Here is a 21,862-nt window from a genome sequence, read left to right on the forward strand (position 1 = left end):
ATATATATGTAGCTTCTCCAACCCAATTTACAACCTCACCTACCTGTGGCGAATCCTGTCCAAGTTCCTCATGGATCTAGTGGGTGGGAGGGCGGTTATGGCCTAGAAGGTTTCATGTGGTCATCACCACCAAACGAGGTGGTGTTTTAAATTTTCGGTGTAATATTTTTTTTAACAAACTACCCTTTTTTAGATTTCATAGTGTTACCAGAAGTTTGTACGACCTAACGGAAAAGACCACTTAAGAACCAAAACATATACATATATGTACAAATATATCTTATAAAATATCTCTATGGATATACCCACATAATTTCGATACAAAAGTCACTCACCTGCTGGGAAAAAGTTATTTAAGAATGTTGACATTTTTCGCCGCAACACTCATACGAGCGAGGGGACTTGCCGGCGGCGGTGCCGATTTTCGCCGAATTATGTTCCTCGTTTTTTTTTGTAATCGTGGCTGTATGCGGATTGACCGTCGTTTAAATTTATTTGTTTTCGATTCTTTTTTGTTATTATAATTACTTTCTTTTAATTTAAATTCGATTGAGATTTATGATTTTATTTTAAAGCCTTTAATGACGTTGCAGCACAATCGCAGCATATTTACGGTTTATGGTACGTTACCGAGCGAATGTTCTGGCCATACCATTTTTGTATACATAGTATATATGCATACATGGGCATGTATGTATGTATGTATATATGCCCAACTACGAAAGATATGAATTTACCCTTTAGATGTGCATTGCTGAAGATTTTATAGCGTAAAATAAATTTTTTTTTTAAATTTTCAGAAATACATATCTTCACATGTTTCATTTTATTTCAGGATTGAAGTTGTTTTACATATCGTCGGTGATACTGCGAAGTTTTCCATATTACTTTTATTTGTGTAACTTACAATTCCACTGGACGCGTCTGGCTCACATTCAACTTCATAAGGAAGTCTAAGGCCGGGTTTCGCAGTGGTAAAGGGCCAATTAAACTTCCTTAACTCCAACGCCATATCCATAACCATCTCCATTTTAATGGTGCCATAACAATACGTCTCTTAGTCAAAACGTCACCAAAACAATAAATGAAATATACGAAAAGTTAATAAATTCATCAACTCAAATATTTTTAGGTTATGGATATGGCGAAAAACCAAAAACCAATTGGTTGGCTATGATATGGTTATGGCTTTAGCGTTATGGTATGGCACCATTAATCGTTTACATTGATTTCCATAAGGTTGGTTCGATCAGCTGTTTTATCTGGTTATGGATAAGTCACCATTAAATGGGTCTTAATTTAAACTACAGTTAAAGTTTAAGCTGAGATGAGCAACAAAATATTATGATATCGACCACAGTGACAAGGTTAAACTCTAGTCAACTATAACTTAAGTAAGTTTAAACACGCAATGAACAAACAGGACTAACTTTGAACGAAACTTACACCGAACTGAAATTCTTAACTCAAAACTGACATAGCACGTTTTGCAGTATCGCCGACGATGTATACACATAGCATTATCCGCAATATACTCCCGGGTGACTTCAAATGTCCCACTCTTAATTCAGTGGCTCGTAATATCTCGCGAATTCACTTTAAGTGTTTATTTTTAAAGGTTCTTTAGTTTATAGGAGAGTGTATTAAGAGCTTGAAATATGTTTTCGAAACACGTTTGTCAGTGGTGTCTACACTGAGTTACACTCCATTTACTTCACAGTGCATTGATACTTAAAATAAACTTTCAGGTCTATTACTTAGCGCTAAGCCGAAGAGTTCTACATAAATTACTTCGCATTTGCATTACCGATTGATTTATGTCAAAAGTCCACAAATATATTTTCTAGATATGTTTATGTATGTACACATGTACCTATATCAACGAATAGTTTCAATACTTCGCTTATTTTTATTTTTAGATGGGGCTTTGTGCGACAGCGAAGCTCAACTTTAATGTCATAGCTGTGGTTGTTTCACAAGCTAGAAGTCTTGGATTCGAACGCAAGGTCATACGAACTAAGGTCATATGTTTAATGTCAAAAAACGAGACCGTACACAAACGCGAGCGACATTGCTTAACTATGTATGATTCAAAATTGAGTTTAAATACTTTGCCCATGTATTCCTGGGACCAAGACGAACAAAAAATATTTGATACTTTTTTTAATTTCATATAATTTTTTTTTTGAGATATCGGTGCTAAAAGCTCTCTTGTCTCTCGTCACATCTCGGTCGGTTGACAGCGTAATTTCATAGTAGAAAGATCAGATATACCAAGTTGGGTACTCTTCCCTTCATTTTTGAAGCTAAATATGTTAGCAATAGCCACTAAAAGATTCCCAAAAACTGGAGTGCGTATTTGTCTGTAGAGATAAAGTGCTGGTCTAACGAAACGAAGACCCCGACTCAGAAGACCGTACAAGTAACATAAAAATACGTACGACAACTTTTCTAATACGGTGTCCCTCTCAACAGCAAGTTTGGCTATACCTCTGAGGATATTTCGCGTTGAAAATCTTACTTAGCCCCGAGAGGCAAGAGGCAGCGACCGGCTACACCTGACAAGCCTGCTTTTAAGAGGCAGAAGGGAGGAGGGCAAACGCCAGAACCAGGAGGCGAAATAGCCGGAATGGCAGGAGCCAGACCCGAAAATCTGCAAAGCGGATGGAAGAGGTAGATACTAGGAAGAAATGTACCTCGAAAGCTGTAATACAGGAAGAGGAAATAAGAAATAAATTCACAAATGGTAAAAAGGTAAATGGAGGTAATGCTTAGACTCCAGCTTATTCGGAGATAGTAAAGTAGTTAACGCTGAGGCTTCGGTTTTCACCAGGCATGCTTAACGAACGAAACGATATCATTTCGTTACGATAATCAACGCTAATAAACGGAACGAAGTCACTTCGTTTCGTTTATTAACGTTAAGATCGTCAAATTAACGTTAATTTGACGTTCTTAACGTTAATAAACGAAACGAAGTGACTTCGTTTCGTTTATTAGCGTTGATTATCGTAACGAAATGATATCGTTTCGTTCGTTAAGCATGCCTGGTTTTCACCGAGAAGAAGTTGAAAGAAGTTGCAAAGCAGTCCCCGACTGAGGCACTACTAGATTGAAGCAACCCCAATGGACAGATGTCAACCGAAAGATGGAGATCCGTTGAAAGGGAGCTGATAAGTGTTGTGATCAAAATTATGCATAATGAGCCAAGTAAATCGCTACCATCCCTCGAAAGGCAAGGTTGAAGGTAGTGGGTAGAGCACTGATCCCCACGATACCAAAGTACAAGGTTTTGATACCCCAAGTGGTGAAGGCGAAGGATATGCTTCGGCGTCAAAACCGGAACATACCAACACGGGATTGGAAGGTTCTTCATGTATCTTGACCCGTGGAGGAGAGCCAATACTAAATCCTCCAAATTAATAAGAATCTGTTGCACTCACAGCTTGGGAAAATGTTATGAGGCGCATGTAGTATTAATATGCGCTTTAAAAAAATGAGTCCTCGGGGCAATAACCCCTATACGCTAACGCAGAGGTGGTGGAAAAAGATCTCGAGAACCTAAAAGTAGCGAAAAATGACGTGCCCCGTGGCAGAGGTGCACAAACAGATCAATGGTGCTGAGAATTTTAAGAATAACCACAATATGCTAAAAGCTGGAGAGGTAGGAAAGGATCTGGAGGACCTGGAAGTAGCAGGAAAAAACTTACGTATAGGAATAAGGCGGCTACCGTGGTGTGATGGTAGCGTGCTCCGCCTATCACACCGTATGCCCTGGGTTCAACTCCCGGGCAAAGCAACATCAAAATTTTAGAAATAAGGTTTTTCAATTAGAAGAAAATTTTTCTAAGCGGGGTCGCCCCTCGGCAGTGACTGGCAAGCGCTCCGTGTGTATTTCTACCATGAAAAGCTCTCAGTGAAAACTCATCTGCCTTGCAGATGCCGCTCGGAGTCGGCATAAAACATGTAGGTCCCGTCCGGCCCATTTGATCTCTTCGGAGGTTATCACGCTTTACATTTATTTTTTATAGGAGTAGAGGTTGATGTGTTAGAAGGGGACAAACAGCTCAATGATGCTGCGAGCAGTGGGGGGAAAACGGACCTCCAGATCCTGAAAACAGCGGAAAAAGCGCATTGCGTGAGCGGAGTTGTGGAGAGATACAAACATCTCAGTGGCACTGCGAGGCTTACATATAAGTCTCCAAGAAAGTAAAGTGGCGTCGATCGAGCTCTTCCTGACTCTTGAGGACAGTTCGTTTAATGTGGCGCTGATACAGGACCCATGGCTCTCATCTGGAGGAGAGGTTTCTGGACTCAGTGCTCGCGGTTTGAGCGTTTATTACCCAAAGACGAAAAGCATCGAAGATCTAGCGGTGGTCGCAATAGAGGGAAACAAGAAACGTCCCTTATCCTGACATCTTGATTGATGGCGCATAACGTGGAAGCCCTAAAAGAAGAGTTGAAACGGCTGATGAATCAAGAAGGCTGCCGAGGACGGACAGTCCCCAGCGGGTTAGAGGATCAGAATATACCCGCGGTAGGTATGCCTGTCGTAAGAGGCGACTAAAATACCAGTTTCAAGGGGCTGTGTAGCGCAACCCTTCAGGTTGCCAGCGCAATATATAGCTTCTCCAATATATAGCTTGTCAACCTCACCTATCCGCGGCGAATCCTGTTTCACTAACCTACGAGGCTCTGGTGACCCCAAACTCCTCATGGAACTTGGGGGTAGGGAGGGAGGGAATGACCTGAAGGTTTAATGTGGCCACATAAATCGTTCCCGAGATGGTCGGGCTAGCACCTTAATGGTGGTATGGTACCGGAGCGTACCGGATTTGTATCCGGCAAAGGACCATCACATCGATAACACTCCCCAAAGCCTTCGGGGAGCAACCTTATCGCTACAACAACAACAACAACAGGACGGCTTAACATAGATCATATTGACTATATTGTTGCCAAAATGGGCAAAAAAATTGGATTTTGGAAGAGATCGTGTAAACTTATTAGTAAGAAATATAAGTTGAAAGTTTATAGATCCATCATAGAACCGCACTTCTTATATTGCCCTACAATATTCTTTATTGCCAATGAAACACAAGTCGACAGGTTACAAGTTATGCAAAACAAAGCTAGGAGATTTGTATTGAAAATGAGGTACGACACTTCCATAAAGAGTATGATTGATGCACTAAACTGGCTGAGCGTGAAACAGTTGATATTTTACCATAGTATGAAATTTGTATTTTATATCAAGCATGGTAAATTACCAGCCTACCTAAGTGAAAAACTTGTTTATGTGAATGAAACCCATTCTTACATAATCAGGGAAAATAATAATTTTAGATTACCTCTTCTCAAAACAGAAATGGACAAGCAAAATATATTTTACAAAGGCCTGAAATGTTTTAATGAACTACCTAATCATGTTAAAAATTGTGAAAACTTAAACACCTTCAAAAAAAGTTGATTAGAATATTGCAAAACCTTTCCAATAAGATAAAATATTTTGTATCTGTATTTCATGTTACTAATCCTTGAGCGTACACGGCAATCCAAATAGACACAGAGGAACCTTATGCATCAGGTCAAATACATATATCGATCGCAATCAAATTAGGAAAGAATTCCTGAAAATATCGTCCCAGACAAACAGCTAGAGTGTTCATGTGAATCACGTATATTCCTACAACAATGATATATTCGAATTAATTATGTTTACATAAAAGCTGGTACAGGGAGGATTGGAAACCCGTCCTTTCCAACCGTCCGATAAGAGTGGCTCATTCTGCTGAGCTGCTAGCTTTTGGGTTGACCGGAATCAAATGCATTCCGACAGCATAAATAATAAAACTGTGTAATCATACGTCTTGGAGTAGGGCAGGATTGAGAACACGTCCTTCCAACCTCCCAATGATATGACTCCAAGACTCGCCCGTTGGGACCACCAGTTCCCGTGCTGATCGGAATCTCATGCATTCCGACACCCCAAACGCTAGAAATCCTATTATTATTAAAATGTATTTATAATTTGTAATAATCTACGTTTTAGGCTTAAAACGCCGTAATAATAAATAAATAATAATAATAATAATAGAGTCCCTTACGTATGGGAAGGGGACGATATTAACGATATATACTATATACTACAGAGTAGTCTACAGGTGGCAAAGAGGGGTAGCGTTCATACATATGTTGGGCCAACGTCAAGCCATGTGATTGATATCACATTGAGCCATGATCATGATATATCGGGGTATAAATGCCAGGGTCCTTGACAGGCCATCCTTCACAGTACATGCATATATCAGCTTCAGCATCCCCCTAAAGAGGGTAGAGAGGGGAAAACCTCTAGAAACCCTAGGGCAACGGACTGGTACAAATTTCAGAAATCTGTATCTGGTAAACTTGGGCAGCTTAAAGATGATGCCACCATAGAGGAGTTGGAAGAATGCAACAACTTCTTATCAAGAGCGCTGACAACTGCGTAAAACAGAGCTTGTCCTCTGAGAAGATTCAAGGGGAAAGCAAAGCCATGATGGTGGAGTAAGGAGTTGAGTATTCTTAGAAGGCAGGTAAAAGAGATCTTTAAAAAATCCGCGAGTCCTGGGACGAATGAAGCGATGTGTTGAGAATCTACAAACGTGAAATAAACAGGTCGAAGAGGGTTTCATGGAAACATTTCTGTGCGGATATGTTGTTGTTGTATTACCGATAAAGACACTCCGCGAAGGCTTTGGGGAGTGTTATCGACGGTGATGGTCCTTTGCCGGATATAGATCCGGTTCACGATGGTAACAAAGCACCATTAAGGTACTAGCCTGACCATCTCGGGAACGATTTATATGACCACATTGAACCTTCAGGTCATCCCTCCCTCCGCGCCCCCTAGTTCCATGAGAAGCAAGGGGTCGCCAGAGCCTCGTCTGTTAATTAAACAGACCGCAGATAGGTGAGGATGACAATTGGGTTGGAGAAGCTATATATTGCGCTGGCAACCCATTGAGAGGGTTGCGCTACACAACCTATATCTATGCGGATATAGAATGTTTCAGCGAAACGGCGATACTGAGGATAGTCCTATTCAAAGGAGATGCGGTCTAGGGACACCATTTAATTTGTTGCGTCCATCCCACAAACTGTCATCCTCCCAGCAGCTCCTTGCAGCGGGAATGCTCCATATTCTCTTGCTCCGGGAAGGTATCGAACCCAATCCGGGTCGGTCTCCTGACCCCGGTCCTGAGAAATGGTTTTGCTGCATCTGCCGGAAAATAATCTTTTTAGGACGGTCATACTCTTGTCACTGTCTCGTGTAAGAGATGGTTCCATTGGACAGGTTGTTCTGGGCTAGACCCCAAAACCAGATGTCCGCATAACTTCTATATATCTTTTGTGGCTCCTTGCTGTTCACGTCCTAGGACGTCCGGTAGTCTGCGCCTTAGCGCCCCCCGCTACCTTTCTGCAGCCCCGCTGCTGAGCAAGCCACAACAAGTACCCGCTGTTGCTCGCGCCCCACGGAGCCACCAACTCACACGGATGCTCCCACTCATACCTACAATCTCCGTAGTAGAGTCGGGAGCAATGCCGAGCACCAGCCCCTGCCCCCGTCTTCTTCCCCCCTCTTTTCCGGCAGCAATTGTGTAGGTCAGGGAAACAGACTCTTAGTCCCTACCTCCATTTGCACCGTTTGCCAGCACATAATACATATATACGTTTGCGACATCCGCCCAATGCAGCTCCTGCCATGGACGGCGCCACTTTCCTAGATGTTCTGGTCTCCGCGACGGCAAACCCCCGACGGGTTTCATTGCGCCATGTTGCCAGGCCGCATACCCAAATACACCGTGTACCCCAATGCCTACCCAAGGACGTCTAGTTCCAGGGCCTCAACAGAAATCGCGTTCTGGCTTTCCACAACCCCGGCGTAGTCACCCGCACCTTACTCCCAGAGTGAGGACGTCTCCCCCTATGCACTTCAGAATTCTACAGTTAAACTGTAACGGATTAACTGGGAAGATCACGGAGATAGTCGACTTCATGAAGCGGCACAACATCCGCATTGCTGCGATTCAAGAGACTAAACTCACAGCAAGATCTGCATTGCAGACATGTTCTGGGTATAATGTCCACAGAAAAGATCGCGAGAGCGGAAATGGAGGTGGCCTCGCGTTTATCATACACCACACTGTGCAATATCACATATTTGATCCCGACATCGACGGCAGGGACAGTGTCTTAGAACGTCAAGGATTATCTGTCCGGTCGGGCGATGCAAATCTAGAAATCATCAACATCTACATCCCTCCTGTCACCTGTTGCCCCAGTGGATACCGCCCTGATATCAGCGGCGTACTCACTGGAAACAATCGCATTATCTTAGGCGATTTCAATGCCCATCACGATCTCAGGCATTCGAAATTGCGGGTGGACAGTAGGGGTGAGATGTTAGCGGATCAAATAGAAGAAACGACGTTCTGCACTATAAACGGAGACGCCCCACACGTATGGTAGGAAGCTGTCACAGTTCGCCGGATATTTCAATCGTGAGCGCAGAACTCGTAAACTGCGTCAACTGGCAGCCGATGGTAACATTGGCATCCGACCACCTGCCTATAGTTATTTCGCTCGAGCGTCCCGCCGACTTCATCGTCGCTGAAAAACGCACTTTCATTAACTTTAAAGAAGGAAAGTGGGACGTACATATACAAATCCTTTACAGACATCCGCTTTGCTGCCCTCCCTATCCCAACTGATGCCGCCAAGGGGAGCGTGCTTTCCGCAAGGTCATTGAATCCGCCTCGGCTCGTTTCATTCCCGCCGGTAGAATTCCCGAAATTCGGCCCCACTTCCCGGCAGAGGCCACAAGTTTAGCGAGAGAACGTGACCTTATAAGACAACTCGATCCCGGCGACTCCCAAATAAGGGATATAAACAAACGCATCAGATTGCTTGTGGATGAACACAAGCGGGTGAAATGGGAGGAGCACCTAAGAGGTTGTAACCTCTCTGTCGGTGTAGGTAAACTTTGGTCCACTGTAAAGTCCCTATCGAATCCGTCTAGGCACAATGACAAAGTTTCCATCGCCCTTGGCGACAAAGTGCTATCGGATGCGAAAAAATGCGTGAGCGCTTTCTGCCGACAATACATAATGCATTTTACGGGTGACAAAAATAGACGGAGGGCCAACAGACACGCACGTAAACATAAGTTCAGCACGTCACCAATTACCATCACCGCCAAAGAGGTTGAGGATGCCATCGGTCATGATAAACCATCCAAAGCAGTGGGCCCAGACGGCATAGCCATTCCGATGCTTAAAAGCCTAGGGAAAGAGGGTTTCAAATATTTAGCACATGTCTTCAACCTGTCTCTTTCCACCTTTGTCATAGCCGAAAAATGGAAAACGGCCAAGGTGGTCCCGCTACTTGAGCCTGGGAGACCAGCTAACATAGGAGAGTCATATCGCCCGATATCTCTCCTATCGCCAGTAGCCAAGACGCTTGAAGCTATTTTGCTCCCCCACTTCAAAGCAAATTTGCAGCTAGCCTGTCATCAGCATGGCTTTAGAAAACTCCATAGCACCACCACCGCGCTAAACACCTTTAGCACCCAGATAAATTGTGGTGTAAATCAGAAGCCCCACCATAGAACAGTACTCGTAGCGCTAGACCTATCAAAAGCTTTTGATACGGTCAACCATGGCACGTTACTGCAAGACTTGGAAGGGTCTACCCTTCCCCCATGTCTTAAAAGGTGGACCGCAAATTATCTGGGTTGTCGGCAGGCATCGGTGCAATTTAGAAACGAAATATCAAAGCCAAGAAGAATTAAACAAGCGGTGCCGGGTGGTGTCCTATCCCCACTTTTGTTTAATTTTTACATATCAAAACTACCTTCGCCACCAGAAGGAGTTACTATCGTTTCTTACGCTGATGACTGCACAATAATGGCCACAGGCCCGTGCCCAAAGATCGATGAGCTTTGCAGCAGAATAAACGGCTACCTCCCTGATCTCTCCAGCTTTTTCGCCACGCGAAACCTGGCATTATCACCGACTAAATCATCCGCGACCCTATTTACAACTTGGACGTCCCAAATGTCGACCATTTTGAACATCCACGTCGATGGCACTACGCTACCGACTGTCCTACACCCCGAATTCTTGGGTGTGACGTTTGATCAGGATCTACATTTTGGTGAGCACGCAGCCGCAATTGTTCCGAAAATCCAGAGCCGTAATAAAACCCTCAAATCCCTTGCTGGCAGTACTTGGGGAAAAGACAAAGAAACGCTCATTACCACATACAAAGCACTATATGGTCGCGAAGCCTAAAAACTACCCATTGGAAGAAACTACAGGCCTGCCAAAATACTGCTCTCAGAACCGCCACGGGCTGTCTTCTTATGTCCCCAGAACACCATCTACATAATGAGGCGAGAATACTCCCCATCAGGGAGAGAAATGCGATGCTAACCAAACAGTTCCTGTTAATACCCAGAAACCTGGGTATCCCAACAGACATTTGATTGATGAGCCAGCACCGCCTAGGGACTTAAGGAGTCATCTCCGTAAGCATTTTGAGGAAATACGGCACCTGAGAACTCAGCCGTATGAAGCAAAAAAACACAAGCAGGTCCTTGGTGAACTCCACAAACAGGTGTCGGACCTTTATGCCGGGAATTGCGAGGTGAATCCAGTACTCGGGGAACAGTACCCAAAACAAGCGGAAGAGGAACGCATACTCCCCAGGGAAACGCGAGTCACTCTGGCTCAACTTCGTTCTGGATACTGTAACAGGTTAAACTCTTACATATCCACAATCAACCCCGACATACAAAATGTATGCCCCGCTTGCAATGTGTCCCCACATGACACCAACCATCTCTTTAATTGTAATGTGGAACCAACGCTTCTAACACCCCTTTCATTATGGTCCACCCCTGTCGAAACAGCAAGTTTCCTTGGACTCCCGTTAGAGGATATTGATTACAATTTGTGATCGGTCGCAGCTATTAGGCGGGGCGAAACATTGCTACAACAACAACAACATGGGGAATGGTCACACGGTAGTGAAGAGTTTCTCGAGGTACTACTTAACACACACTTCCCATCAGATGATGGGGAAGAGTTATGTAACAACGTATTCACATCTGATGCGGAGCGAGATATACCAGGATTGGATTGGTGACAATTACCAAAATTGAATGGGTAATAAAAACCCTTACCAAGTTCAAATCGCCGCGTCAATGTGGCCTAGAAGGTTCAATGTGGTGATATCAAATCGTTCCCGAAATAACCGGTCTAGTACCTTAATGGTGCCTGTTACCGGAACGTACCGGCGAGTGCCTTTATCACTACAACATGTCATGAATTATCGTCACTCGTATGGGAGGGTCACTCCCGTTGAATCGAGATTCCTTAGTCAGTAAGAACTTATGAAACTGAAGTGGTATCTAACCACTGTTTGTTTTGGCTTTAGTGCAGAATACATACATTTGTCAAATTAAAAAAATTTATATGAGTATCGGTAGTGGTGTTTATGGTGAGTTCAACCGTATTTTTTTTGGTGCAAATAATAACTATAGGGGTAATTCCAAGTCAAAAGGTAAATTTTACATTTTTTTAAAACAAAATATCTTTGAAACTATTGAGTCAATCTTGAAAATTGTAATATCTTTAGATAGGTAATAAAACTAGGTTTTGTTTGATATATAAAACATCTATATTTAGAAGAAATTAATAATAATATTAATTATGTTTTTATTGGAAAATGATTGCTAACTTATCATAAATCGAATAATAAGTCGAAAAAATGTGTTATTGACAAAATACTTTAATACTATCGTGTTGAAGATAATTTCATTACCACCAAACTTGCATCACCTGCCCTTAAAGCTTGAAATTCAGTTCTTTGAGTATTTCTGTATTCCTACATCAAATATGAAAAAATCGTTCAATTTTCGAAGATGTGATTTTAATCGTTTAAATTCTGCTTTACGTGGAGTTGATTGGGATGCTATGCTTGGCGAAAGTGAAGTTGGAAAGTCTTTCAATGTATTTAAAAATGAAATTCATAAGATTTGCGAAAAAATCGTGCCGATATATAAAAATAAAATTTACAAATCTCCCTGGCACAATAGTGCGCTCAAACATCTAAAAAATTTGAGAAACAAGTTCTTTAAAAAATATAAGTTTACTAATCAGCGTCGATTTTATGATTTGTTTATTGTTTATAAGAAAAAATTTAACAATCTTAATAAGTCTTTATATGCTAAGTACGTCAGAAATTTTGAGGTAAACATCAAGAGCAATCCGAAGAACTTTTGGAATTACATTAACTCCATGAAGAACGTATCTAGCATACCGAAATCAGTAAGCTACAATAATATTACTGCCAACTCTGTTAATGATGCTGCTAATCTCTTTGCTGACTTCTTCTCGGCGAATTTTATCACAGATAATGATTTAACTGTGGAAGATACAGATAACATACACAAGTTAATTAAGTCTCCCTCTGCTAATAATTTTGGGTCACTTACTCTCACTGAGGCAGACATAATTGAGGGGATTATAAAACTTAAAAATTCCTCCAGAACTGATGTTGATAATCTTTCAGTTATTCTATTGAAAAATTGTCCTTCTCTAGTACGACCCTTAATGATTATATTCAATAAATCATTGGAATCGGGTATTTTTATTGATGACTGGAAACAAGCATCCGTCACTCCCATTTTTAAGTCTGGCAACAAAAGTAACTGTTCTAATTACAGGCCTATTTCCAAATTGTCTACAACTTCGAAGCTATTTGAATGTGTTGTCAATGACAAGCTTTACTTTAGCATTAAACACCTGATTTGCGCCAATCAACATGGTTTTGTCCCGGCCAGATCCACATTAACGAACCTCGCTGTCTTTTCTGAGGATTGCTACGCGGCATTTAGGCGGGGTTTTCAGGTTGATACAATATACCTTGACTTCTCCAAAGCATTCGATAAAATTTCTCATAAAATTTTAATTGCCAAATTAGCTTGTTATGGGTTCCACTCTACGTTCCTACAGTGGATTAAATCTTACCTGCACAACAGAAGTAATGTTGTAAATATTGACGGTGTTTATTCGAAACCATTTTGGGCCACCTCTGGAGTGCCCCAGGGCAGTATTCTGGGCCCTTTACTATTTATCTTGTTCATTAATGACATTAGCTCTTGCTTCTCATCTACCAAATTTCTGCTTTATGCTGATGATCTCAAGATCTATTCTGAGATCAGTTGTTATAATGATGTCGTTGTTCTTCAATCTGAGATTAATAAGCTTTATATCTGGTGTGTTAAGAACCGTCTTTTCCTTAATATAAGTAAGTGCCACACTGTGACGTATGGTAAAATGCTGAGGCCACTTCATACCTCCTATCGTATTGCAGAAACCTTTCTTCGAACGAATCTTGAAGTTAAAGACTTGGGGGTATACTTCGACTCAAAGTTTAATTTTAACACTCACGTCAGCTTCACAATTTCTAAGGCGCTTTCAATGCTTGCTTTTGTCAGACGCCATTCCGCAAACTTCTCTGACCCCTACACACTCAAAGTTTTATATACGTCCTTTGTGCGGTCCAAACTTGAGTATGCGGCTTTCATTTGGCGGCCCTACCACACAGTTCACATCAACCGCCTGGAGCGGGTTCAAAAAATCTTTATGCGCTTCGCGCTTATTTCATTACGTTTCTCTGAACCGATCTCGTCTTATGAGTCTCGATGCCAACTAATATCCTTATTATCCCTTAACAATCGCAGAATTCTTTTGGCCTCGTTGTTCATTTTCGATCTTTTCACGGGCAAAATTGACTGCGCGCTGCTTCTTGAAAGACTATGCTTAAATACTCCCTGTAGAAACCTCCGCCACTTTGAAATCTTTTTCATAGGGCTGAGTAGAACTGTTTATAACTCAAAGCTATTAACAGAGCCCTATCAGAAATTAATTGCTTCTCTAGTGTTTTGGATATTGCTTTCTCCGACTCAAAATACGCTTTTCAACTTAAACTAAAAAATTACTTAATCTGTAATAATATAAATTCTTCTTGTTAATGTTCTCCATTGCTTAATATAAGCTGGTCTCTGTAATTTAGTCATAAGTGTCTGTACTAAACATTTGTTACAAGACTAAATAAATAAATAATTTGGTATATATATCTTTATATTAGAAGGTATAACTTGATTATTTAGGGGCGAAAAACAATGAAGGTGTCATATGAGTTCAATTATTTTTATCGATGTAGGTATATATACATATGATGTATGTATGTATGGGTTTATGCATTGTATTAATTAATTGCAAAAATACATAATGTATAACATTGCTAATTTTTTATTGCTAAAATATACGTCAAAGGTAAACTATTTAAAATTTTGCATTCGTGAACGAGCTGATTTACCTATAACTCTTATGTTTATTGTTATGTATTTTCTTGGCAACTCTAGAATAAAGCTTTTAATAACTGTAAAAAGCCCGTTATTATCAAAAGTGGAATTTAGGTGTGCGTGATAACATGGATAACTAAAACTTATTTAAAGTTTTTAAAATCTTCGGTTGTAACGAAAGTGGTCCATTAATAAGAGATGCACTAGCAGCTCATCGGGAGAGGGGTTTGGTGCCTTAAGAAGGTACATATTTATATGCAGAGGGCCATGAAATGAAATTGGTCGAGCGCGCCCAGAACATTGACGGGTTTGTTTAGAGGTGGTTTTTATTTAAGTTTTCTTGTTGCCGGTGTCGGAATTTTTTTAAAGGTGTTCTACGCAGAATTACTGTGAATGACGTAGCCGGTGTTGGATCGGCTAAGGGTTATTTTTTTAAAGTGCGGCCGAAGGCCCCCTACACAGAAGGGTGTACTACGCAGAAGGACATCACCGTGGCGGTAGCAACGGTTAAACCACACACCCGGACTTGGCATGGCGTAGCCCAGGGTTAATTTTTATAAGCGCGGCCGAAGGCCGCCTATGCAGAAAGGTGTTCTACGCAGAATCACTGTGCATGGCGCAGCCAGTGTTTGATCGGCTAAGGGTGTTCTACGAAGAATTACTGTCCATGGCGTAGCCGTTTTTGGATCGGCTAAGGGCTATTTTTAATAATAATTTGTAGACTAAGTACACTAGGTTATAAGAAAGCTAATTTAATATATATGTTTAAAATTTGTAGACTAAGTTAACTAGGTTAAAAGGAAGCTGTGTTTAATATAGGAATAGATAAGACTAGTTTTAGCCTTTTTTGAAAAAAAAATAAAATTTAAAAAATTTACACCAAAAGAGCTTTTTCAAATTTTTGGTAAATAAAGACTAGAAAAGTTAAAGATATATACATATACATCAGATGAAAGGTATTTTTATAAGTTATTTTTCGATTTCTTAATTTTTGAAATCCATCCACTAGTTTCTGAGATATTTTGATTTGAAAAATTGATAAATTCGCCTTTTGACATGGAATTACCTCCAAACCTTTCATTTGCACCAAAAAAAGAAATATACCGTTGGAATCAGCATAATATATATAATAAATATAATATAAATAATATAATAAATTTTTATTTATTTTTTTTTTTTTTTGACAAATGTATGCATTCTACAATTGTTCCTTTGTTTTGTTTTGCAAATTTTCATCAGGGTGTAAGGGCCTTATACTATTTTCACACAGACGGCTTATTGAATAATAAAGGTAGTTTTCTACATTAAGACGCTTATTGAGCTCAATCTTCCCTACAAAATTCGAATCTATAATTATTTCATTAGTAGCTAATCGAATGCCTAATGAAGTCAAAAGCACAATGCAACTCTGTTGGCCGCGTGCCGCTTCTTAGTTTTTGGTGTGTTCAGTGCTTAAAAATATCATTTGTCAATGTAAATGTCATTGCATGGCGTAACGATACAAGGTGGCCGCATCGAACAGCTGATTATAACCTTTTTTATTTGATTTGATACATCAACTACCGGCGCACTACGATTTTGACATTTGTCCATCGAATTTACAAGTACATGGAATTTTGTTTGTTTGTAGGTATGTCACCATGCATCGTCGATTAGTATGAAGGATGAAATGTCAAGTGAATAAAATGACAATGCTCTATATGACAGACAATCATGGCGGAACGATACAAGGTGGCAGCATGGTGACATACCTACAAACAAAAAAAATTCCATGTACCTGTAAATTCGATGGACAAATGTCAAAATCGTAGTGCGCCGGTAGTTGATGTATCAAATCAAATAAAAAAGGTTATAATCAGCTGTTCGATGCGGCCACCTTGTATCGTTCCGCCATGCAGACAATAGGGCCGTTCCATTGGTTTATCGAGCTCTGGCTCTGGCTCAAATCTCATTGGAACGATCTGGATCAACTTTATGAGAACTGGCAGCACTAATATAAAACATCTGTTTTGTTGAAAATAAGAAGAAACGTACACAAAATTTTAAGATACTGATAGAATTATTAACATTTAAATAGTTTCGCACGTAAGCAAACCATTTATTTTCCTTACATCATCTTCAAGTTGTTTACTCTTTCAGTGTTTTTGCTTTTAGATATGGCGAATTCTTTTATGTATACACAAATGTACACATATTTAGTTCAGTGCTACAATGGCTCAACTATATGGTTGGCTCATCTCACCAGTTGATTTTATTTTTTTCATTTCACTGGAGTAGGGATTGTCAGAAGGAGATGGCAAACTTAAAATGAAACCAACGAATTTACAACATTTTCTCACTAAATACAAATGCTGCTAAGTTTTACGTTTTCATTCCATTCCATTCGTCTAACAGCAAGACTCTGATTTTGGCAATGTGAACAAATGTATGTTGTTGCTGTAGAGATGAACCAACCATATAGTTGAGCCATGAGTGCTACCAATTCAAAAGTGGTTAGCTGTCAAAAAATCTACTACAGAAAACGAAACGAACAGAACTGCTATACGGATCAGAAATTGAACTAGATAAATATCAGGATCACAACGTTGTTGTTGCATTTGCATGTTAAATTTCTATCCGTATCTAGCTCAAGTCTCAATGGAACGTAACTAATGACATTTACATTGACAAATGACATTTTTAAGCACTGAACACACTAAAAACTAAGAAGCGGAACGCGGCCAACAGAGTTGCATTGTGCTTTTGACTTCATTAGGCATTCGATTAGCTACTAATGAAATAATTATAGCTTCGAATTTTGTAGGGAAGATTGAGCTCAATAAGCGTCTTAATGTAGAAAACTGCCTTTATTATTCAATAAGCCGTCTGTGTGGAAATAGTATTATGCTTCATTCGATCGACCGGCTGAGTCGTTGCTGTCCTTCAGCTTGGTATACGTAACGGATTGGGAGGACGAAGCCTTAATATGTACACTTAGCTTCAATAAAGTTTATTAAGTGTTAACTTTGTTATTAATACACTTGCACATCTTGACTTTCAATCCTTAATTGTTTCGTATGAGCAGAGAATTTAATTTGAGCAGTGTTAAAATGTTCAAATTTTTTTCTCCAGCCAGTTATTGAAATATCTAAATAAATATGTATGCACACAAGAACTTTTGCGTACACGAATACCAAAACGAAGCAAAAAAAAAAAAAAAAACAGATTCCAATGTTACCGCTTTCATCAAAGTGGTACGTGTGTGTGATGATAGATTTTTGTAGGATTATGCAAGTAGGAACCCGCAGGTTAGTTGCAACTCGTTCACATGTAGACCTTGGTAAAATTTTCCATTAGTGTCCCACGTTTTGAGGTTAAACATGAATAAAAGGTGGAAGAGGGATCCTCCCAGGTACCAAAACTAAATTTCTTATCTTCTGGAGTTTTCTTGTTTTTGCCCACAAACAGTTAAGGTTTGCTTAGAGGGTATGTGCCCCTCACCTCGAACGGTGCTTGTGCCCAGCCCCTACTTTTTTTTTAACTCTCAATTTCAGATCTAGGTGGACCTGATCAAATTCTAGGGTAAAATTTACAGGTTTGTGACTTTTATTTTCCATCGGGTGTGGAAATTCCACACTTTAACGGCAATTTACTCGAGCACTTTAATTGATAATTTTACGGGAGTGATAATTTTTAAAGAAACCCTACATTTATTTTTTTCACCAAGAAGTTATTAAAAAATATTTTATATTTTACACGTAATCGTTAATGGTGCTGTAATGGAACATACGGCGGGTATAGTTGGAGGTTTAATTATGAGCTGCTGTATGAACTCGATGCAGATATTAACATAGTGCAATAAAGAGTATCATACCGTGCGAATGGATGAAGGCTCTCCGGCTTAGAAAATATTCCTATGGATACCTTTATAATATACTAGCACACCAACATCAGGCTTTAGAAAGAAACATTCTTGCGAGACAGATCTTAATTTGGTGATATTTGAGTGGAAAGAAGAGTTAAATAATAAAAAAGAGGTTGTTTCAATGTTCCTTGACCTCAAAAGAGCATTCAAACAGTGGATAGGGAGATCTTAATTAAAAAATGCAACGTATAGGTACAACTGGTCTAGAACTTGATTGGTTTCGCAGCTATTTGAAGCAGAGGAGACAGAAAACGTTTATAGATACCGTGAGGTCTGATGAATTGGAAGTGCCCATAGGGTTACCACAAGGCTCAGTTTTGGCACCGATACAGTTCTTAATTTATATTAACAAAATATACTTAACGCTATTGAAGGTTGTGAAATTCGCTGACGATGCATTAATAATGATTAGTGAGAATAATATTAATTCTGCACTTTCTAAAATACAACATGAACTGAATAACCTGTATAAATGGTTGTGCGGAAATAGACTGAAACTTAATATAAATAAAACGAAATTTATGATAATATCAAGGAGGAACGTTAATGAGGAGGATATAATTGGTTTAAAAATAAATGATGAAAGCATACAAAAAGTTGACAGTATAAAATATTTGGAAATTATAATTGATAACAAACTCAAGTTTGAAGAACATATAAACAACACAGTCGAGAAAGTTGCGAAAAAATTGGGGATTAAGAGTGTCATGCTGTTGTATAGAATTACAGAGACAATATATGTTAGCAAGTATTTTTTTATGTGAATTGGATAGCCGAAATAATTTTCAACTGCTTAGTTTGAAATTCGCGTCTGCATCAAAACTCACGAACATGAGAAAATTCATTGTCATGCGGCCTTAAGGAATGAGATACCAAAAACAGTAAGAATAAGTAGAGCTTTTAACTTAGTTCTAAAGAATTTAGAAGTAGATTTAATCATTTACAATACAATTGTGCGATACTGAAAAATTGTTTCTCTAATTAAAATTTATAAAACAAATTGGGTTGTTCTCGCATTTTTTTAGGTAGTTTTTATTGGCTTTGTGGCAGCTCTGCTTGGAAAAGCGTTACAGAAAAAAGGCACGAACACAAGCGGAAGAGGAAGATAGTAAATATATATTCAGGTATGTATATCAAGGTAAACAAAAACAGCTGCCGATTTTATTGCTTACGCTTCGTATTTACCTTCTACTTGTTTTTGATTCCAACCATTTCTTTCCGACCCATTTTTTTCTTCTTACAATTAGGCAAAAGTTAATTTGGTAGAATAAATCTGTCTGGTTTACGTGATGTGTAATTTTGGAACAGGTTTTCTTTTTTATATATTTGTTTCGTTCGAAATAAACGAATACGAAATAACCTCACAAATATTTAGCTTCAGTTGACATCGCATAAATATCTACGTATGTATGGTTATGTATAATACATATATTTCGTTGATTGCGCAAAACAAACACTTTCGAAAAACGGTATAAAATAACTGGAGTTAATAAAAGAAATGTAAAGATTGTTACAAAACCGAAACGTTTTTTTATATACAAATAAATTGAAAGAAACAAGGCTATCGACTTTTACTGCCATTTTGTGCTTCATGTACGCACTTTTCGAAACAAAAAACCCCAAATTGTAGTTAGTAGCCTAAACTCAAAGTTTAACTTCGGTAATAGTCTAGTTGAGGGGTCGACTGCTAATACGCTACCAAAAATATCGAGAGAGGTGTCAAACGACGCCACGGCCACGGTGATGCCCAATTTTTTTTGTGGGTACGAACACAACAACCACATGGAAATCGCCAACTTCAACTGCAAATATCTTCAGACAGAGATAAACTCTTTCTTTTCCGCCTTCGGATTATTGTTCTCGAGATTAATACGCGTCTTTTGACACCTCACTCGATATTTTTGGTAGCGTATTAGCAGTCGACTCCTCAACTAGACTATTACCTTAACTTCTTTCTGGGCTTTATCTAATAGCGTCAAAACTAGTTGGAACTGAAAGATCTTCCCTTCGATATTGAAATTTGATCTGAAGGGTAAATTGGTAGCGAACTGTTTTAACTTTTTTTTTTTTTTAACTATAACATTTTCTCCTGCTCATGGATTTTGTTTCATTACGATTTCGTTTATTTAACAGATTTTGTAAAGTATTTCACTATGGACGCATGGGCTTGGACGATGCCGCACCGATTTTCAACTCTTATTTGCTCATCAACCAAAGCAACGCAAATTAATTCCATAAAATATCGCGTCGGACACACACAAACAATTTCGGTTTAATGGCGAAGAAAAAGTTAAACCTTGATCATAAATAACTTCGTCGGAGTAACGCTTAAAGTGCTATTAAACCGTCCAAGATAAACATTTTTCAATGAATATTATGTTTTTCACATTTCCATACACTTTTTCAACACATTTTTATTCCCCTCCAAGTGAAAATTTAGATTTATTTACATTATTTAGTTTACTGATGTTTGCCTCGCGTGACTTTTTCACTGCGTCTTCATCGAAAAACTTTTCCTATGATTTTTCACAGCTGCCATTTTGATATACATTTGTCTCACTCGCACCTCTTGTTTACTTTGGTGAAATCAAATTTGAAGGCGAATCGTTGCCGATTCTGTTAGAGCTGCCAATATCCAAATATATAGGCAAAAGTAAACAAAAAGCTTTTAGGGCGCCATCTAGTCGTGAGTAACTGGAATAGCTGAATATCTTACGAAAGCGTGGAATTGAAAGTTTTATATTGCATTTAAACTTTGTTAAAGCAAAGAGGATAAAGGGCGAATTAATGGTGACTTATAAACATAAAACCATAACCAGATAAAACAGCTGATCGAACCTGCCTTAAATAAATAAATGTAAGCGAGTTAGCGTTATGGTATGGCACCATTAATCGATTACATTGATTTCCATAAGGTAGGTTCGATCAGCTGTTTTATCTGGTTATGGCTTTATAGTTATAAGTCACCATTAATTCGCCCTTAAAGCTGCAGACATTGGTGCTTTATCGGTATCCGTATCGGTAACCTTATAACAGCTGATTCGGCCAACCTTATAAGAATCAATGCAATCGATTATTGGTGCCGCTAAAGCGCCAAATACACGACACGAACATTTCCGCGAACATTCCCGTTATGTCATGTTTCTGCGACCTTTTCTGTCGTGTATGGTGGTGTTTGCCAATTCGCGCAAATGTTCGCCAAAAATCAAAATATTTTAATTTTTGGCGAACATTTTCGCGAACTGTTCCTGCGTGTATGGCGAAATAGCTCATAATCGTAGTAATTTCTGAACGGAACAGACGTGCGCGGAAAAGTAAAATGGGCAATAAAAAATTTCTGAGTGAATTTATTGAAATGTATAAATCTTTGCCATCATTGTGGCAAGTAAAAAGCAAAGATTATTGTAATTGCATTAATGTTTCAATATTTTTGATAGATATGACATTTGTCACTATGTTAAGCTTAACATAAAAAATGTCTTACCTTTTTCTTATATCTACACGGTCTCATACACATATTGTGCATTCGTTAATTTATACTT

General features: G+C 39.3%; 1 protein-coding gene across 10 annotated transcripts in view; it reads right to left on the minus strand.

Annotated features, from left to right (window-relative positions):
- Positions 1 to 20,892, minus strand: part of PAN3 (Poly(A) specific ribonuclease subunit PAN3) — a 165,167-nt gene extending 144,275 nt beyond the window's left edge. For 2 of the 10 annotated variants that reach the window (XM_067790796.1, XM_067790787.1), the window contains exons 1-2: positions 20,718 to 20,865; positions 336 to 716 (exon numbers count right to left, since the gene is read on the minus strand). In XM_067790796.1, the coding sequence (XP_067646897.1) occupies positions 336 to 369 (34 nt within the window). In that variant the 5' untranslated portion in view covers positions 370 to 716; positions 20,718 to 20,865. Of the gene's footprint in view, positions 1 to 335; positions 755 to 19,505; positions 19,665 to 20,616 lie in introns of those variants that run through there. The other 8 variants (XM_067790797.1, XM_067790795.1, XM_067790791.1 and 5 more) reach the window with 7 other exon arrangements.
- Positions 20,893 to 21,862: the final 970 nt, after the last annotated feature.

This window comes from Eurosta solidaginis, chromosome 5 (assembly GCF_040869045.1).
Source record: "Eurosta solidaginis isolate ZX-2024a chromosome 5, ASM4086904v1, whole genome shotgun sequence".
Taxonomy (NCBI): Eukaryota; Metazoa; Arthropoda; class Insecta; order Diptera; family Tephritidae; genus Eurosta; species Eurosta solidaginis.